This window comes from Macaca fascicularis, chromosome 13 (genome assembly GCF_037993035.2).
Source record: "Macaca fascicularis isolate 582-1 chromosome 13, T2T-MFA8v1.1".
Lineage (NCBI taxonomy): Eukaryota > Metazoa > Chordata > Mammalia > Primates > Cercopithecidae > Macaca > Macaca fascicularis.
Window position 1 is genome coordinate 49,086,334 of NC_088387.1, and position 16,446 is coordinate 49,102,779.

At 38.7% G+C, this 16,446-nt stretch overlaps 1 protein-coding gene across 5 annotated transcripts in view; it reads left to right on the forward strand.

Moving 5' to 3' along the window:
• The first annotated feature begins 1,440 nt into the window (after positions 1–1,440).
• The window catches only part of EXOC6B (exocyst complex component 6B), a 678,199-nt gene continuing 663,193 nt past the window's right edge, over positions 1,441–16,446 (forward strand). For all 5 annotated transcript variants that reach the window (XM_005575615.4, XM_065526965.2, XM_065526962.2 and 2 more), the window contains exon 1: positions 1,441–1,658. In XM_005575615.4, the coding sequence (XP_005575672.1) occupies positions 1,546–1,658 (113 nt within the window). In that variant the 5' untranslated portion in view covers positions 1,441–1,545. The remainder of the gene's footprint in view (positions 1,659–16,446) is intronic.

The window sequence follows — 16,446 nt, forward strand, 5'->3', positions numbered from 1 at the left end:
GCCATTACTGTTAACAGTTTTTGGGCACCGTTTCAGAAATATTCTACCTATGTAATATTATATATATATGTGTGTGTGTATATATATATCAAAGCATATATATGAGTATTTATTCTTTTAAAAAACAAATGAGGACAGAGTCTATATACTGTTTCATGCCTTGCTTTTTTCTGCTTAACAACTACAACTTGGAGACAGTTTCATGTATGACCATAGAGTCTTTTGTCTTTCTTTTTAATGATTGCATACTAGTCTGTAGTATGGTTGTAGCACAAGTTATTTAGCCTAAACTTCCAGTTTTTTTGTCTCATGACTTTTTTTGTCAGTGGAAACCCTCTTCTACTAGTCACTCTGGTACTAAACCTTGGAGTAATATCTAACCTTTTTGGTATCTAGTAAATCCTGTCAATTCTCCCTTTTTGATGTTTTTCCTATTTGCTCATTCTTTTTCATTCTCATTGCTGCTTCCCTGGTTTAGGCCTTATCATCTCCTATGGCGTTTCCTTATCTCCAAATTCTCTATCTCTGCACATCTTGCACACTTGCCCTTCACCAAATTTCCTAACGCCCACATTTTGATGTGTCACTCCTCTTAAAAACCTTCTGTGTCTTCCCATTCGTTGTGTTATGTAACAACTCAAGCAATGATCAATAAATCTGATTTTTAAATTGTAACTGAGGAGTTCATGAAATGCAGATGCCTGGATCAGAATCTCCAGATGTATGACCGTTAGTCTGTATTAAAAAAAAAAAAAAAAGTTTCCAGGTGCTTCTGTTGCAGTTGGTTGTTGGATCAGTGGAACCATTAGAACAAAGTCCACATTTCTCAGCCCAGTATTTAAGGCTCCTCGCAATTTCTCTCCAACATGCCTTTCCAGACCCATCCCTTACTACTACTTCTTTACACATCAGTGCAAATGAAATTCTTTTCGGCCGTCTGGATTCTCCTCACAACTTCCGGTTATGCCTTTTAACCTCCGAAACTCAGTCTCTTTATGAAACTTTGGCAACCAGAAGAGATCTCTGAACTCCATTCTCTGTACTGGCTCACAGTTCACGGTTTTGAATTCTCCAGCTCCCCGTGTCTCCCCCACTAGATTGTAAGGCTTCTGTCAGACATTAAGTTACTTTATTATTCGCACCTACAGAGTCTTTGCACTTTGTGACAAAGGTGGTAAACAAGAATTTGTAGGCTTAGTGCCACTGCCTGACTTGATCATCACTGTTTACGCAGTGTTGTTAACTGTTTTTAGCTTACAGTGGGCTTTCAACAAGTATTTGCGGATCCAATGTATGAATGCAATGTATGAATGCACGGAATCCAACCTAGCATTTCCCAGAGAACTACAAATCCCAGCGGACATTACGCAGAACGCCGACGGACGCGGTGACGCAAGGGGGCGTGCCGAGCCTGAGGGAGGGGTCGGCCTGCGGGTAGCCAGAGGCTGGGGCGGCTGTGGAGCCTGGGGTGGAAGAGGGAGTGTGGGGCAGCGAAAAGGTGAGCCGAGCTGACGGAGGGGACGCGCTGCGCGGCGCCCCCAGTCTATGGAGCGGGGTAAGATGGCGGAGGCGGAGAGCCTGGAGACAGCGGCAGAGCACGAGCGGATCCTGCGAGAGATCGAGAGCACTGACACGGCCTGCATCGGGCCCACGCTCAGGTACCCCGGGTGCCGGGGCCACCGAGGGGCGGGAACGGGCGGGACGGGGCAGGCTCCTCTGGGTCCGGGCTCCGGCCGGCTGTCTCCATGGCCGGCGCTGGCCTCTCCCTTGGGAGAGACCCTGCGTTCCGGGCGAGGCGGTCTCCCTTCGCAGCCCCGACGCGGGGTCCCTTCGCGGCGCCCCATAGCCCAGTGACTCAGGAGGCTCCCGCTGTCTCCCTCGGGGCTGGAGCAGCCTTCATTCTCCCTCCGAGGCTAGTCCGGCGCTGGGGAACGAGCGGGCGCCCGACCGATGGTGGTGGCTCCCGTCAGATCTTCTCCCTGGGGACATCACCCTTCTCCCTCCGACTCCAACTCCGTCCTGCCCTAGACAGGAGTCCTGCTCTTCAGATAACACAGAATTTCACTCCATGATCTGGTGCTCGAAATCAAAGTCTTGCCTCAGAATCACAGCCACTTCTCAGAAACGAGTCCTTGGAAATCCTAGGCCTGGATGGAAGTTCCCCCAACCCACGCCCCTCTCCTGGGAGCCGCTGCTCCTTTATCCCTGCTTCCTTATTACGAGGACGACCCTCGCCCACGGTGCAGCCTCCTCATCGCTGGGGAAAATTGACCCTGCTGCCGCCTCCAAGTTACCATTTCTTTTTTTTTTTTGCACGCACATCTCCATTTTATTTGGAGATGTCAAAAGAAATCCCGACTTACCTCAACTTATTTAACAAATTTAGGTAGCACTTGTTACATAAAGTGCAAGACGTTGTAAACAGTGATTTTACAAATGCAACTTATTTAAGCCACAAAACAACCGTATTAGGTAGGTTCTATTACTCTCCTTTTACAGATGGGGCGCAGAGAGGTTAAGTGACTTGACCAAGGTCACAGAGAAAATAAAGTAGGGGACTCAGATTGCTATTCGGGTAGCCTGGATCCAGACACTTAACCACTGTTCTGCCTCAGCTGGAGATTACCGGCTACCCGTACTTCCTGTTGATAATTACTCACTAAGCCTAGTTTTGAACTACTTTCCCCCTTCCCCTCATGTTACTGGTGTCCTAGAACGAACTCAGCCTTATCCCTTACTGTTATGCATTCTGATCTTCATGCAGCCAATACATAGATAACTATCTTACCCTCCTTGCACAGTCTTGGGTCACTGCCCCTCCCATCAGAAAAGTTATTACTCATTGCTTGCGTTCTCCTGGCGTGAGTTGACTCAGGAAAGACTAATTGAAGGAGGGCAGGTTGGAAACTACTCCTCCTCTCCACCTGCACAGCTTCCTTCTCCAGGACACATTGTTAGCACATTTCTGCCAGTACCACCCCTGGTCATAACTATGGTAGTTTGCCTTTTGTCTCTTTATTTATTAAAAGTAATAGCAAAAACCGCAATTACTTTTGTACCAACCTAATATTCATTTATTGAGACAGGGTCTCCTTTTGTCTCCTAGGCTGCAGCGCAGTGAGGTGATTGTAGCTCACTGCAGCCTTGACTTCCAGAGTTCAGCTCCTCCCACCTAAGCCTCCTGAGTAGCTGGTCCTACAGCTGTGCACCACCACCACACCTGGCTACGTTTTAAACTTTTTGTGGAGATGGGATTTTGCCATGTTGCCTCGGCTGGTCTCAAACTCTTGGGGTCAAATGATCCTCCCACCTCAGCCTCCCAAAGTGTTGGGATTACAGGCATGAGCCACCGTGCCTGGCCCCTTTGTCCCTTAAAGTGACTTTTAGCTCCCTTTTTTGGACCAGTTCTTCCACACAGTTGCCTGTCTCTCCACCAACCCCCATTGCCTTATGATCAGGACCATTGTGCTTCTCTCAATTCCCATTTTCTTTAGCTCTTAAGGGTCAATGATCCTATATTTTCCTACATTTTCCTGTATACTTAAAATCATCTCTAGATTACTTAAAATACCTAATATAATGGTAAATACCATGTAAATATATGTTATACTGTATTGTTTAGGTAATAATGACAAGACAAATGTCTGTAGCATGTTTAGTACAGATGCAACCATCCTTTTTTTTTTTGAGACAGGGTCTCACTCTGTTGCTCAGGCTGGAGTGCAGTGGCACAATCACTGCAGTCACTGCTCACTGCAGCCTTGACCGCCTGGTGATTCTCCCCTCAGCCTCCTGAGTAGCTGGGACTACAGGCGTGTGCCACCATACCTGGCTAATTTTTAATATTTTATATAGAGATGGGGTTTCACCGTGTTGCCCAGATTGGTCTTAAATTCCTGGGTTCAAGCAATCCACCTGCTTTAGCCTCCCAAAGTGTTGGGATTACAGGTGTGAGCCACTGCACCCGGCCACTGTCCCTTTATTTTTTCTCTTAAAACTTTGATTGAAGAGGTTGGTTGAACCTGCAGATACCGAGGGTCAACTGTATATACATTACGATTTAAATATAAGTTACCCAGTCTCCCTAAAACTTGTTTCATTGATATTATTGAGTTTTTTCCACTGAAAAGTGGGGTTTTGTGTAGGTAGATGGATTAAGAGATCTTTTGCCCTAAGGGGACACTGTAAAAAAAAAAAGTTTGAGACTCAATACCAGTTTTACTTGCTTTTCTTGACTTCCTATATGATTATTACGGGCTTATCATTTTTGGTCTTAACTTTTTTTTCTTTTTTTTTTTAGCAGATTACACTAAATCTTACTATCAGACCCAGGGTTTATTCACTTGAATATCCTATAATACAAGGAGTACCCATGGGCTTTGTCTTTAGTCTAGCTGTCCCTACCCATATTCATAGGGGATGATCTCACCTTTTTTCCTTATCCCGTTCAGAGGCAGCAGCATGCACAGACTTGATGTTTCAGATCCCATGCCTTACTTGGGATGTGCCTCTATTGTCATTATCTCCTGTTTTTCATCACTATCATTAAACAGGTTTGATTAAGGCAGTAGCTTTCTTGCCTTAACTACTCTCAATTGTAAATCTCGAACTTTTCCTCTTCATAGTATGTCTTTCCTCTTTCTTCATCTTTTGAGGTAAAGGCACCAGATTCTTAACTGTTCCTGAGATAGGCTTTTCTAGCTGAAGAGAAACTAACGAACAGAGAAAGTAAATTGAGAGCAGATATTAGATTAGTATATCCATTCCTAAAATACCTGCTCTTCAAAAAAATCCACTTGGCTATATTGCCTAACCAGACTCTTTCCTTTCCCAGCTATTATTTGTGTATCATTACTTGCTTGCTTTCTTTGCTGTGATACTGGATTGTTTTTCCAGTCTTATCTCTTTTTGTTTGAGGAGTCACAGTGACTTGACTTTTTCATTATATTACTATTATTATTTTAGTTTTGAGCTATACATGTAATATTGGTAGATTCCCATGTATCATAAGGATATACCACCTCTTCTTTTTCGTTGTAATTCTGAAAGGCCCAAGCATACCCGCATATAAAGAGGTTGTTGCTTAGCAAACTCTTTTGGGAAACTAGCTATCTCTCTCTTTGTCTTTACCTTAAAAATTATTTTGTTATCTGTGAGTCCTAATTTTGGAAAGAGGCCTATAAGATGTTAAAGCCTGTCTGTCCTGTTTTTAAAATAATGTTGATTCCTGTTTTGTGTTATAAATACTAAAATTTTGATGACAAATCATTTATGAACAATAGCTCCCTGTTTTCATTTTTCAAATCCCATCCCTATATCTCACTTTTCCTTTATATCACTTACTCAGTAGAAGTCATTTCTTCATTTTGTACTCTGGGTAATAGCAATTAACATTCAGTCTAATTGTTGTTTAAGATTTTTTGTTTTCAAATTTAAAATTTAATAGTGAAATACACTGCCATTAAGAAAACAACTATATTGAGATATAATTCATGTATCATACAATTTACCCATTTAAAGCATATAATTAAATGGTTTTGGGTATGTATATTTGCAGAGTTGTGCAGCAATCACCACAACCTAATTTTAGAAAATTTTTGTTACCTCAAAAAGAAACCCTGTACCCATTAGCGGTCTCCTCATTCTGTTCCCTCTCTCTCCCTAGGCAATCACTACTTTTCTTTATGGGTTTGGCTGTTCTGGACATCTGGACATTTTGTATAAATGGAATCAAACAATATGTGTTTCTTGGTAACTTAATGTCTTCAGGGTTCCTCTATGTGGTAGCATGTATCAGTACTTAATTTTTTTTATCAATGAATCATATTCCATTGTGTGGATGTACTACATTTTATTTTTCATCAGTTGATGGACATTTGGGTTGTTTCCATTTTGGGGCTGTGGAACAGTGCTGCCATGGCTATTTGTATACTAGTTTTTGTATAGATATATGTTTTCATTTTTGTTGAGTATGTACCTAGGAGTGGAATTTCTAGGCTGTAAGGTAACTCTATGTTTAACATTATGAGAAACTGCTAGACTGTTTTTCCAAAGTGTGTGCACCATTTTACATTCCTATAGCAATGTATCAGGGTTCCAGTTTTTTCACATCCTTGTCAACACTTGTTATCTTTTTTGCTTTGCCATACTGGTGGGCGTGAAGTTGCATTTCATTGTAGTTTTGATTTGCATTCCCGTAATAGCTGTTTTTTTCATGTGCTTATTGGTCATTGTTTATCGTTTTTGGATTCTTTGCCCATTTTTAAATTGGGTTATTTGCTTTTTTTTTTTTTTTTTAGGTTGAGTTGTAGGAGTTATTTATTCATTCTGAATATGTCCTGTTATCAGATATATGATTTGTGATATTATATCCTATTCTGTGATTTGTCTTTTCCATTTTTTGATATCTTTCATGTTCTTAGCTTTTGCTGCACAAAAGTTTTTAATTTGAATTAAGTCCAATTATTTTTTTTTCTTATTTTGTTTCAGCTTTTGATGTTGTATTTAGGAAACTTTTGTGTAACGCGTGATCATGAAGATTTGCTCCTATATTTTTTCTTTTTTGAGACGGAGTTTCGCTCTTGTTGCCCAGGCTGGAGTGGAATGGCGCGATCTGGGCTCACCGCAACCTGCGCCTCCCAGGTTCAAGCAATTCTCCTGCCTCAACCTCTCGAGTAGCTGGGATTACAGACATGCACCACCACACCCAGCTAATTTTGTATTTTTAGTAGAGACGGGGTTTCTTCATGTTGAGGCTGGTCTCGAACTCCTGACCTCAGGTGGTCTGCCACCTTGGCGTCCCAAAGTGCTGGGATTACAGGCGTGAGCCACTGCGCCCAGCTGATTTGCTCCTATATTTTTTCTAAGTGTTATATAATTTTATCTTTTACATTTAGATCTGTGATTCATTTTGAGTTAATTTTTGTTTACGATGTAAGGGAGAGTGTCCAGTTTCATTCTTTGGCATGTGGATATCCAGTTGTTCCAACACCATTTGTTGACTGCTATCATTTTTAAAAAAAAAACCCAGATTGCTGGTTGATTTATTTTGATCTCCTTATCATGATTTATGTTCCTTATTTCTGGCAGAAATGTAACATTGAAAACCCTGTTATTGAGTTTATGTGATTTTGCTAGCTAGCCTAACTTCCTTCATTTAGTATTCTCACCCAGGGAAGTTTGCTCTAGTTTTCAGCTAAAGTTTTTCTCTTTTTAGCTCAATTTCTGTATCATAATGATTGATTGCTATATTTGTTCTTGGTAAAGAACTTTACTTTATGGACTGATTCTTGTCTTATGGAATTATTTTGTGTCATACTACCCGGTCTTATGTAACATAAAGTATGTTAATGATACAGTCTTACCTTTTTCACTGTTAAAACAGTATGTCAATATATGGAATTTAGAAACTAGATTAAAAATTACTTACAATCCTATAACACAACTGCTGTTGTTTTGGTGCTTTTCCTTCTAGAACTTTGCCTTATATATTTTATTGTTACAAAGCTGTACTTATGGGTGTAGAAATAATTTTCTGTCTTGCTTTTTTAAGTTGTTTGTTTATAAAGCTAGCTCTTACAAGAAACAAATTGAGGGGGATATTTTCAAAAGGCTGTTTTATTTAAGGTCATTTGATAATTAAATATGGGGATCTGACATCCCCACTTACTACTTCTGTGCCTTTGGCCACATGACTCTTATTTTTCCATCCAGCACCCCCTCCCATTAATTCATTTGTACAGAGATCAGTTAATCATAATCCTTGGTTCATGACATTTGCTCATTATAGGTCCATGGCTCTCTTTAATAAATTAAATAAATTTATTTTTATAAACAACTTACCACCTAACTGGGCAAATTTTTCTCATCTAAAAAATGATGAGAAAAATGAAGATAAACCATCCTTCATGGTACGATACAAGGTACCAAGCTAGGACTACTGCCTAGCAGGTATCATGAAGGATGTTCTCTCTCTCTCTCTCTCTCTCTCTTTTTTCTTTTCATACTCTTCCTCCAATGTAGATGGGGTGCTGTGGTACCTGCTAGGCATTGGTCACTCAAGTGTGAGTCATTTTCCACCTTTACCCTTGGGTTTGCTATGTGGACTTCAGTATTTCTATATTTTGAGTTTTGTTAGTTTAGTGGTTAGCCTATTTTTTTTTTTTGTTTCCTTTTCCTGCTCCCACGTATCTAAGGGATATAATACTTATCAATAATCAATCCTGGGAGGGGTTATTTTGGGATGGAGCAGAGAATGGAGGAGGAGATAGGAAATAAATATATAAAAGCCCTTCAGGTGATTGGGATATACTCCATCCTTGACAATCACTGAGGGGAAGAACATTCCCATTGCTCATGCTTATTTTTTAATAGTAGCGCCCTTTTAAAAATAACATTTTTATATTTAGTTATAAATAAATATAAAATTTTATATTTTAGTTAGTAATAGAATGACTTAAGAAGAAACAGACAACAACAAATAACTCTATTACCTTTTCACCACTTTTATATTTTTAATTTCCTTTTAACTTTTTTCATATATATTTTATTATATTAAGTATTAGATGATTATTATGTGTCTTGCTGTTTCAGTTAACATGTTATATACAGATTTATACATTATAATGATGTCACTTTAATGGCTTTATTAATGAATTGATTCATTAATATATTCATTCAATATTGAGCAATGTCTATGTGCCAGATACTCTTCCAGACTCTGGGGTTCAGCAGGCAGCAATATAGACAAGTCCCTATCCTTATAGAGCTTATAGAGTCTGGAGTGGGTACTTACAGAACAAATGAATAAATATATAATGTAATGCTATTCAGCAATTAATGTTACATAATGACTGGGTTATTGCTTTCAATTGGGGGTTAGGAAAGGTAGCTTTGGCAAAGGTTTGAATAGAGTGAAGCAACGAGCCATATGGCTCTCTGTGAGGGAAATACCTTCCATACAAAGGGGACAGTAAATGCCAAGGTCCTCAGGAAAAGGATAATGGTGGGAAGTGGTGGTAGGAAAGTAGTCAGGGTCCAGATCATGTAGACTAAGGAAGAGACTTTGATTTTATTCTAAGTGTTATGGGAAGGTACAGGAGAGTTTTTATTCTGAGCATTATGGGAAAGTACAGGAGAGTTTTTTTTTTTTTTTTTTTTTTTTTTTTTTTTTTTGAGACGGAGTCTTGCTCTGTCACCCCGGCTGGAGTGCAGTGGCCGGATCTCAGCTCACTGCAAGCTCCGCCTCCCGGGTTCCCGCCATTCTCCTGCCTCAGCCTCCCGAGTAGCTGGGACTACAGGCGCCCGCCACCTCGCCCGGCTAGTTTTTTGTATTTTTTAGTAGAGACGGGGTTTCACCGTATTAGCCAGGATGGTCTCGATCTCCTGACCTCGTGATCCACCCGTCTCGGCCTCCCAAAGTGCTGGGATTACAGGCTTGAGCCACCGCGCCCGGCCAGTACAGGAGAGTTTTGAGCAGGAAAGTGACATGTGGTCACTTAGATTAAACAAGGAATGTGGCCAGATACAGTGGCTCATGCCTGCAATCTCTGTACTTTGGGAGGCCAAGGAGGGCAGATCACTTGAGGCCAGGAGTTCAAGATTAGCCTGGCCAACATGGGGCCAGGAGTTCAAGATTAGCCTGGCCAACATGGTGAAACCCTGTCTCTACTAAAAATACAAAAATGGCCGGGTGCGGTGGTTCACTTCTGTAATTCCAGCACTTTGGGAGGCCGAAGCGGGCGGATCACGAGATCAGGAGATGGAGACTATCCTGGCTAACATGGTGAAACCCCGTCTCTACTAAAAATACAAAAAAAAAAAAAAAAAAAAAAAAAAAAAAAAATTAACCAGGCCTGGTGGCGGGCGCCTGTAGTCCCAGCTACTCTGGAGGCTGAGGCAGGAGAGTGATGTGAACCCAGGAGGCGGAGCTTGCAGTGAGCCGAGATCGCGCCACTACACTCCAGCCTGGGCGACAGCGTGAGACTCCATCTCAAAAGAAAAACAAAACAAAAATTAGCCTGGTGAGGTGGCGGGCGCCTGTAATCCCAGCTACTCAGGCTGAGGTAGGAGAATCGCTGGAACCCAGGAGGTAGAGGTTGCAATGAGTGGAGATTGCACCACTGCACTCCAGCCTGGGCGACAGAGTGAGACTCTGTCTCAAAAACAATGACAACAACAACAAACAAACAAGGAATGTTCTGGCTGCTGTGTGGAGACAGAGTAAGAGAGGAAACAGGGTAACCAGTTAAGGGATGTTTGCAGTAAGTAATAAGAGGCAAAAGATGGTTATGGCATGCAATGTGGTATTAGGGAGGAGGTGATGAGAAGTAGCTGGATTTAGAATATGTTTTGAAGGTAGTGCCAAAACGATGGATTAGTTATGGGAGTTAAAGAGAGGATCAAGGATGATTCCAAGGCTCTTGGCCTAAGCAATCAGATGATGGTGATGCCAATTCTTGGGATAGGGAACAATAAGGGGAGGAACTTTACTTTTCTTCGAATAACTTATCACAGCCTGACATATTTATTTTTTGATTGTCCACCCTATTAGAATGTCTGTTCCAGGAGGGAAAGGATTTTGTTTCTTTTGTTTGCTGCTGTATCCCGGGAACCCAATGGGTGCCTGGCATATAGTTGGTGCTCAGTAAATATTTGTTGAATGAATAGAATAATTAAAAAATTGTATCACCAACTGTTAATTATCTGGGAATTAATTAACTGATTTGCAGATTAACTGTCTTAAAAATATGACTTCCTTTTGAGAGAAAATAAAACTAATGAAAATTTCAAAAGCCTCTATATATCAGAAATGTTTTTTTATAACTACGTATAACTTTATAGTTCTTCTTTCTCTTCATCAGTCAAAAGTGTAATCTAAAATAATTTTTAAAAAGCCTGTCATTCCTCAGTGTTCTTTGTAGTGTTGTCAAAAGTTTGCAAGTTTAAGAATAGTAACTCTATTGATGAAAGCATTATAATCTGAGTGCCTGTTATATAAATAAAGCTTAACATTTAGCAAAAAGTTGAAATTGTACATTTGGGTAAAAAAGGGTGGATAATGTTAAATAAGTTTCAATACAGTATGGAATAGGAAAATAAATTTTTTTGTGGTTTGATAAAGAGAAATTTGTTTTTAAAAAATGTCCTCATTGAGTTATCAAGCAAACTGGAAAAATGAAAAACCTGTGAAGAATCTGTGGTTAATAAGACAATGTTGATTTGGTTCAATTAGCTAGCAGTGGGCTCTGTTTGATTTTGTTTGAGTTAAATAGACAAAAATTTTCATTGAAGCTCTTCCAGTGGAGGTTATGCTGATTTGTTATCTGATTGATTAGATTCACACCACAGAAAAATTAGTAGCCATTGAGAGAAATTAAATGGGAGTGTAGCATTTGCTAAGTATTCCTGTATTAAATTTCAAGAGTTTATTAGTTATCATCATATCAAATATGTAATTCTGAGGAACCTGAGCTCCTGGAAATGTTATCTACTATAATTTTGAAAATAAAAAATGATATAGGTAAATTATCTTGTGTGGGTTTGAAATATTTTATTTAAAAAGTGGAAAGAAAAGGCTATGAATCATAGATCTAATAAATATTTTCTGTCTCATTCCTTCTATTTCCCTATTTTATTAGTTTGTTATTTATTCGTCCATTGCTTTCTTATGCAAATAGGAACATATATTATCTTATTTTCTCCTTCCTTTTACAAAATAAATAGTGTTATTGTATAGACTTCTGCAGCTTAGTTTTTAGTCCTACATATATTTTGGAAATTTGTCCATATCAGTATATAGAGGTTTTCCTTATTTTTTAAAAATAGCTATATAGTATTCCATTATGTAAATACACCATGGTTTATTAAACTAGTCCTCTGTTTCTGGATATTTGGATTATTTCCAGCCTTTTGCCAGAAAAAATAATGCAGCAAGGGATAGGCTTGAATATTGGTCATTTTTTATTGCACATTTCTTTTTTTGTTTGTTTTGTTTTTGAGACGGAGTCTTGCTCTGTCTCTCAGAGTGGAGTGCAGTGGCGCGATCTCTGCTCACTGCAACCTCCGCTTCCCGGGATCAAGCGATTCTCCTGCCTCACCCTGGTGAGTAGCTGGGATTACAGGTGTCCACCACAATGCCCGGCTGATTTTTGTATTTTTAGTAGAGATGGGGTTTCACCATGTTGGCCAGGCTGGTTTTGAGCTCCTGACCTCAAATGATCCAACCGCCTCGGCCTCCCAAAATGCTGGGATTACAGGCCTAAGCCACTGCACCTGGCCTATTGTACATTTCATACTGTGTCTATAGGATAGATTCCCAGAAGTAAGATTGCTAAGTAAAATGATGAATGTATCTGGAATTTGGTAGGTATTACCCACTTGAAAAGCTATACCGTTTTGTTCTCCCTCTAGCAGTCTTTGAGATTGCTCATTTCTTTATAGCTCTTTCAATAAAGTTCTCCATAGCTTTTTCAACAACCCAAAGACTTTTGGGCTTTTGTCAATATGATAAGTGATAAATAGTGTTTCAGTGTAGTTTTTATTTTTATTTTTCTTATTGTGAGTGAGGCTGAAAATCTCACAATAATATGTTTAGGGGCTTTTGTGTATGTCTTTTGCTTATTTTTCTATAAGGGGGATTTTTTTTTTCTTTTTTCCCTTTTTTTTTGAGACAGGATCTCTCCCTCTGTTGCCCTGGCTAGAGTAAGTGGGGCAATCTCAGCTCACTGAAGCCTCCGCCTCATGGGCTCAAGCAATCCTCTCACCTTAGCCTCCTGAGTAGCTGGTACTATGGGTGCGCGACACCATGCCCGGCTAATTTTTCGTTTGAGACGGAGTTTCGCCGTGTTGTCCAGGCTGCTCTTGAACTCCTGGGCTCAAGCCATCTGCCTGCCTCGCCTCCCAAAGTGCTGGGATTACAGGCGGGAGCCACCACACCCGGCCAGGATACTTTTCTTTTTGATATTTGGGCGCCCAGGGTAAAGAACCTTTGATGGTTATATGTTGCTTAAATGCATGATGAATATGTACAGTGGAATTAGTTGTGATTGGTAAATAAATCATTGTTTTTTAAGAAATGAAAGCTTCAAATCTGCCTCTTTATTATTTTAGTCATAAAGAGGCATCAATAAACAAAGGCATTTTAAACGATTTTTAAAATATTATATTTGGATGCTGTGATAATTAGAAATTAGAAGGTTTTATTGGTGAATACAGTTATATCATTAGATAATGCTGCTTCAGGCCAGCTGTGGTGGCTCACACCTGTAATCCCAGCACTTTGGGAGGCCGAGGTGGGCAGATCACTTGAGGTCAGGAGTTCAAGATCAGCCTGGTCAACATGGTGAAACCCTGGCTCTACTAAAAATACAAAACTTAGTTGGGCGTGGTGGCACAAGCCTGTAGTTCCAGCTGCTCAGGTGGTTGAGGTACGAGAATTGCTTGAACCCAGGAGGCGGAAGTTGCAGTGAACCGAGATCGTGCCACTGCACTCTAGCCTGGGTGACTGAGCGAGACTGTCTCAAAAAAAAAAAAAAAAAGGTATTGCTGCTCCACGTACAAATAAGATTCTTAGCAAATCAGGGGATATCAACATTTTAATAAATTCTTTACCTTCAACTTTTATGGCATGTATTTGTATGTTTATATTATGTTCAGCATCAACACAATTAACATATGAATTAGTTATAAAAATGTGTTGATAAAGACAATTATTTAGTATGGTTTTGGAAGTAGTTTAGAATTTTGGGTTATATATCTCACATAGCTTTAGCTGGAATATGATAATATGACTATTAATTAGGTCATTGAGGAAAATAAAAATATTTTGATTCTTTTCATCATTGAAGTTGATAGTTTGTAGTATTCGCTAATGATTTAATAATTATTTTAATCATATACTGAAATCAAGCCTCTATCTGTAAGCAGCTAGAAGAACTGAAAATAGTGAGTCACTTGTCTATGAAATGTTAGTGAGTCACTTGTCTGTGAAATGTGTCACAGTTGAGATTCTGGGCATTTTAAGTTTGCTTGGGGGAAATAGAAAAACTAGTAAGGGGGAGGGGTTGGTAAAAACTTGAGTTACACAGCTAAACTTAAATACTTGAGATCTGAGGTGACTAAGAGGTTATTTCTTAGTGATGCCTGCCATGGGTTAGGAAAAGAAGAGTAAAGTCGTTTCTGTGATGTAGTAGTGTCTGCTGGAATAGTTAGAAAGCAAGGAACATGGTATGCACAAAGACAAAGTGATGTTGCATGGATTTTATTCCAGTATTTGAATTAAGGAGAGTTCATCTAAAAAATAGACAACAATAATGGAGTATTTTAATGTTCTGGCTATTTTTAAAAAGCAGTTTGTGGTGTCATGTATTGTAAATTATATTTTATATTTCTAGGAGTCTGTAGAATGATAAATGTTTTCCTTTAAATTGCATGTAACTTAACATTAATATTTTATACCACATTTGACTATTTTTTGGGGGGGATTAATTTTGTCTTAACTTTGTTTCTGAGTTGTTCTCAATCTCCTTCCTCTCTTATTCTGGTTAATTGGCAATTGATTGTTTGTTATCTTTCTTTGTCTCTGATTATTTCCTTCTCTTGTTCTAGAAAGGAATTAGTTTCCAAAAAGCTATGTAATTTAAAAAATACACATATTAGATACATCAAAGGTGGTGAAGAAATTGGGGCAAAGGGAAAATAAGGGTAGGAAGGAGAATATGAAGTAAAGAGTAAGAACAGTTAGATGATTCAAAGTTAAAAAGTGGGTATTAGGAGAGGTACAATTATTTTTGGTTCTGAGTTTAAGATCAGAGAACTGTTTTTCCCAGGTGTCCTGACAGAGAAGTCCCTGTATAATGTGACTTTGATATCCATATAGTAAATGTAGCAATATGTGACAGGCTCTTTCTTAGATTGCCCTTTTGTGAAAGCATAAGGCATAACCAAAGTACAATTTAGTGAAAGCATTCTGCAGGGAGCCAAAATAAAGTGGTCCAGGAATACAGTTCTTTGCTGGTCTTGACTTAATCAAAGCATAGATTTTATAATACCTATAGATTAGAAGGTAGAAATGCATTATCATTCTCCCTCTTGTGTTCAGTCTAGTCTCCATGATTTCTAATCTGAAAAAATGTAGGTACCGCATGTATGTTAATTCTTTATAAGTACAACTTTTAGTGGTCGAGCTTTTTGATAAGTATTGACTCTCGTTGAGTTCAAGTTGATATTTTTCTACCTTTTTTTCTGAATATGTCATTTGCCTGTGTTCTTGGTTAAGTACAGAGTGATATATGCTTTAAAAGTAAACCAGCTGTAGGTAGGTTCAATATCTTTTTATGAAAATTGAAGAACCTGAATAAACTACCTTATGCCTCTAAAAGAAGTGGATAGGATCAAGAGTCTTCTATAAAGTAATTTGGGGTGCATTCTAGCACGGAAACTAATGCCATTAATGCCACAATAATTTTGTTTGGTACCAAAATTTTGTTTGGTAACATCTTGCAAACCTATAATATGTCTTAAATTTGATGTTTAAAAAGATCAACTCACCTTGGACATTTGAAACATTACCAACAAATAAAATAACCAGAGATGTTTTGCCTTACACTGTATAATCTACAAAATATACTAGCTGGAAAAGGTATGCCTTATTAAGTAGATTATTTACTTACTAATTTCAGTAAGTAACTGGCATACCTGGAACCTATCCTGTTCTAGAATTATAATTTTTTTTTAAAAAAATTGAGATATGTTAACTCCAAGAGGACAATGATTTGATGAAAGAAATTTAAACATGTAATATAAATTGCATACCTGCATACCTGTTAGAGCTTTAAAATATACGTTACCCAGTGAAACATTTAAGGGAGCAAGAACTATCACAATGCAACTAATTAGATTACCTTAATTTGATTTATGATAATACATATGGACTGGGACTCTGTTAAAACACCTACCTATCGTTCAGTCTTGAAGATCATCATATTGACATGTACTTTGAACTTGCATGAATTTATCTTCAGTTACTACTGTGGTTTGATAATTGATTGGTTATTACATAAAAGCAGAAACAAAAGCAATGACAACAATAATGAACTTCTTTTATAACAGTTCTATCATTTCAGTATTTAGATGCTTCCAGTGTTTAGAACTCTAAATAAATGTTCTATTGTATGTTAGATAAATGATGAAGGCCATTTGCCAAAAGTGTTGATTTGAATTAAAATATAGGCTCTCTTTCATTATTTAGTTTTTGATTAAAAAGCTGTGGAGGAACACAGACTTTCAATTTGACCTTGTTTTCACAGTCACAGAACATGACAAATTCTGTGACTCTCGCATATCTTTTGGTACTATGATATTGTATAGTGGCATACTGACATCTTGTTGCACATTCCTGCCAAGTCTCTTTCTTCTTATTGTTCTCAACATCTCAGTTTTCAAAAC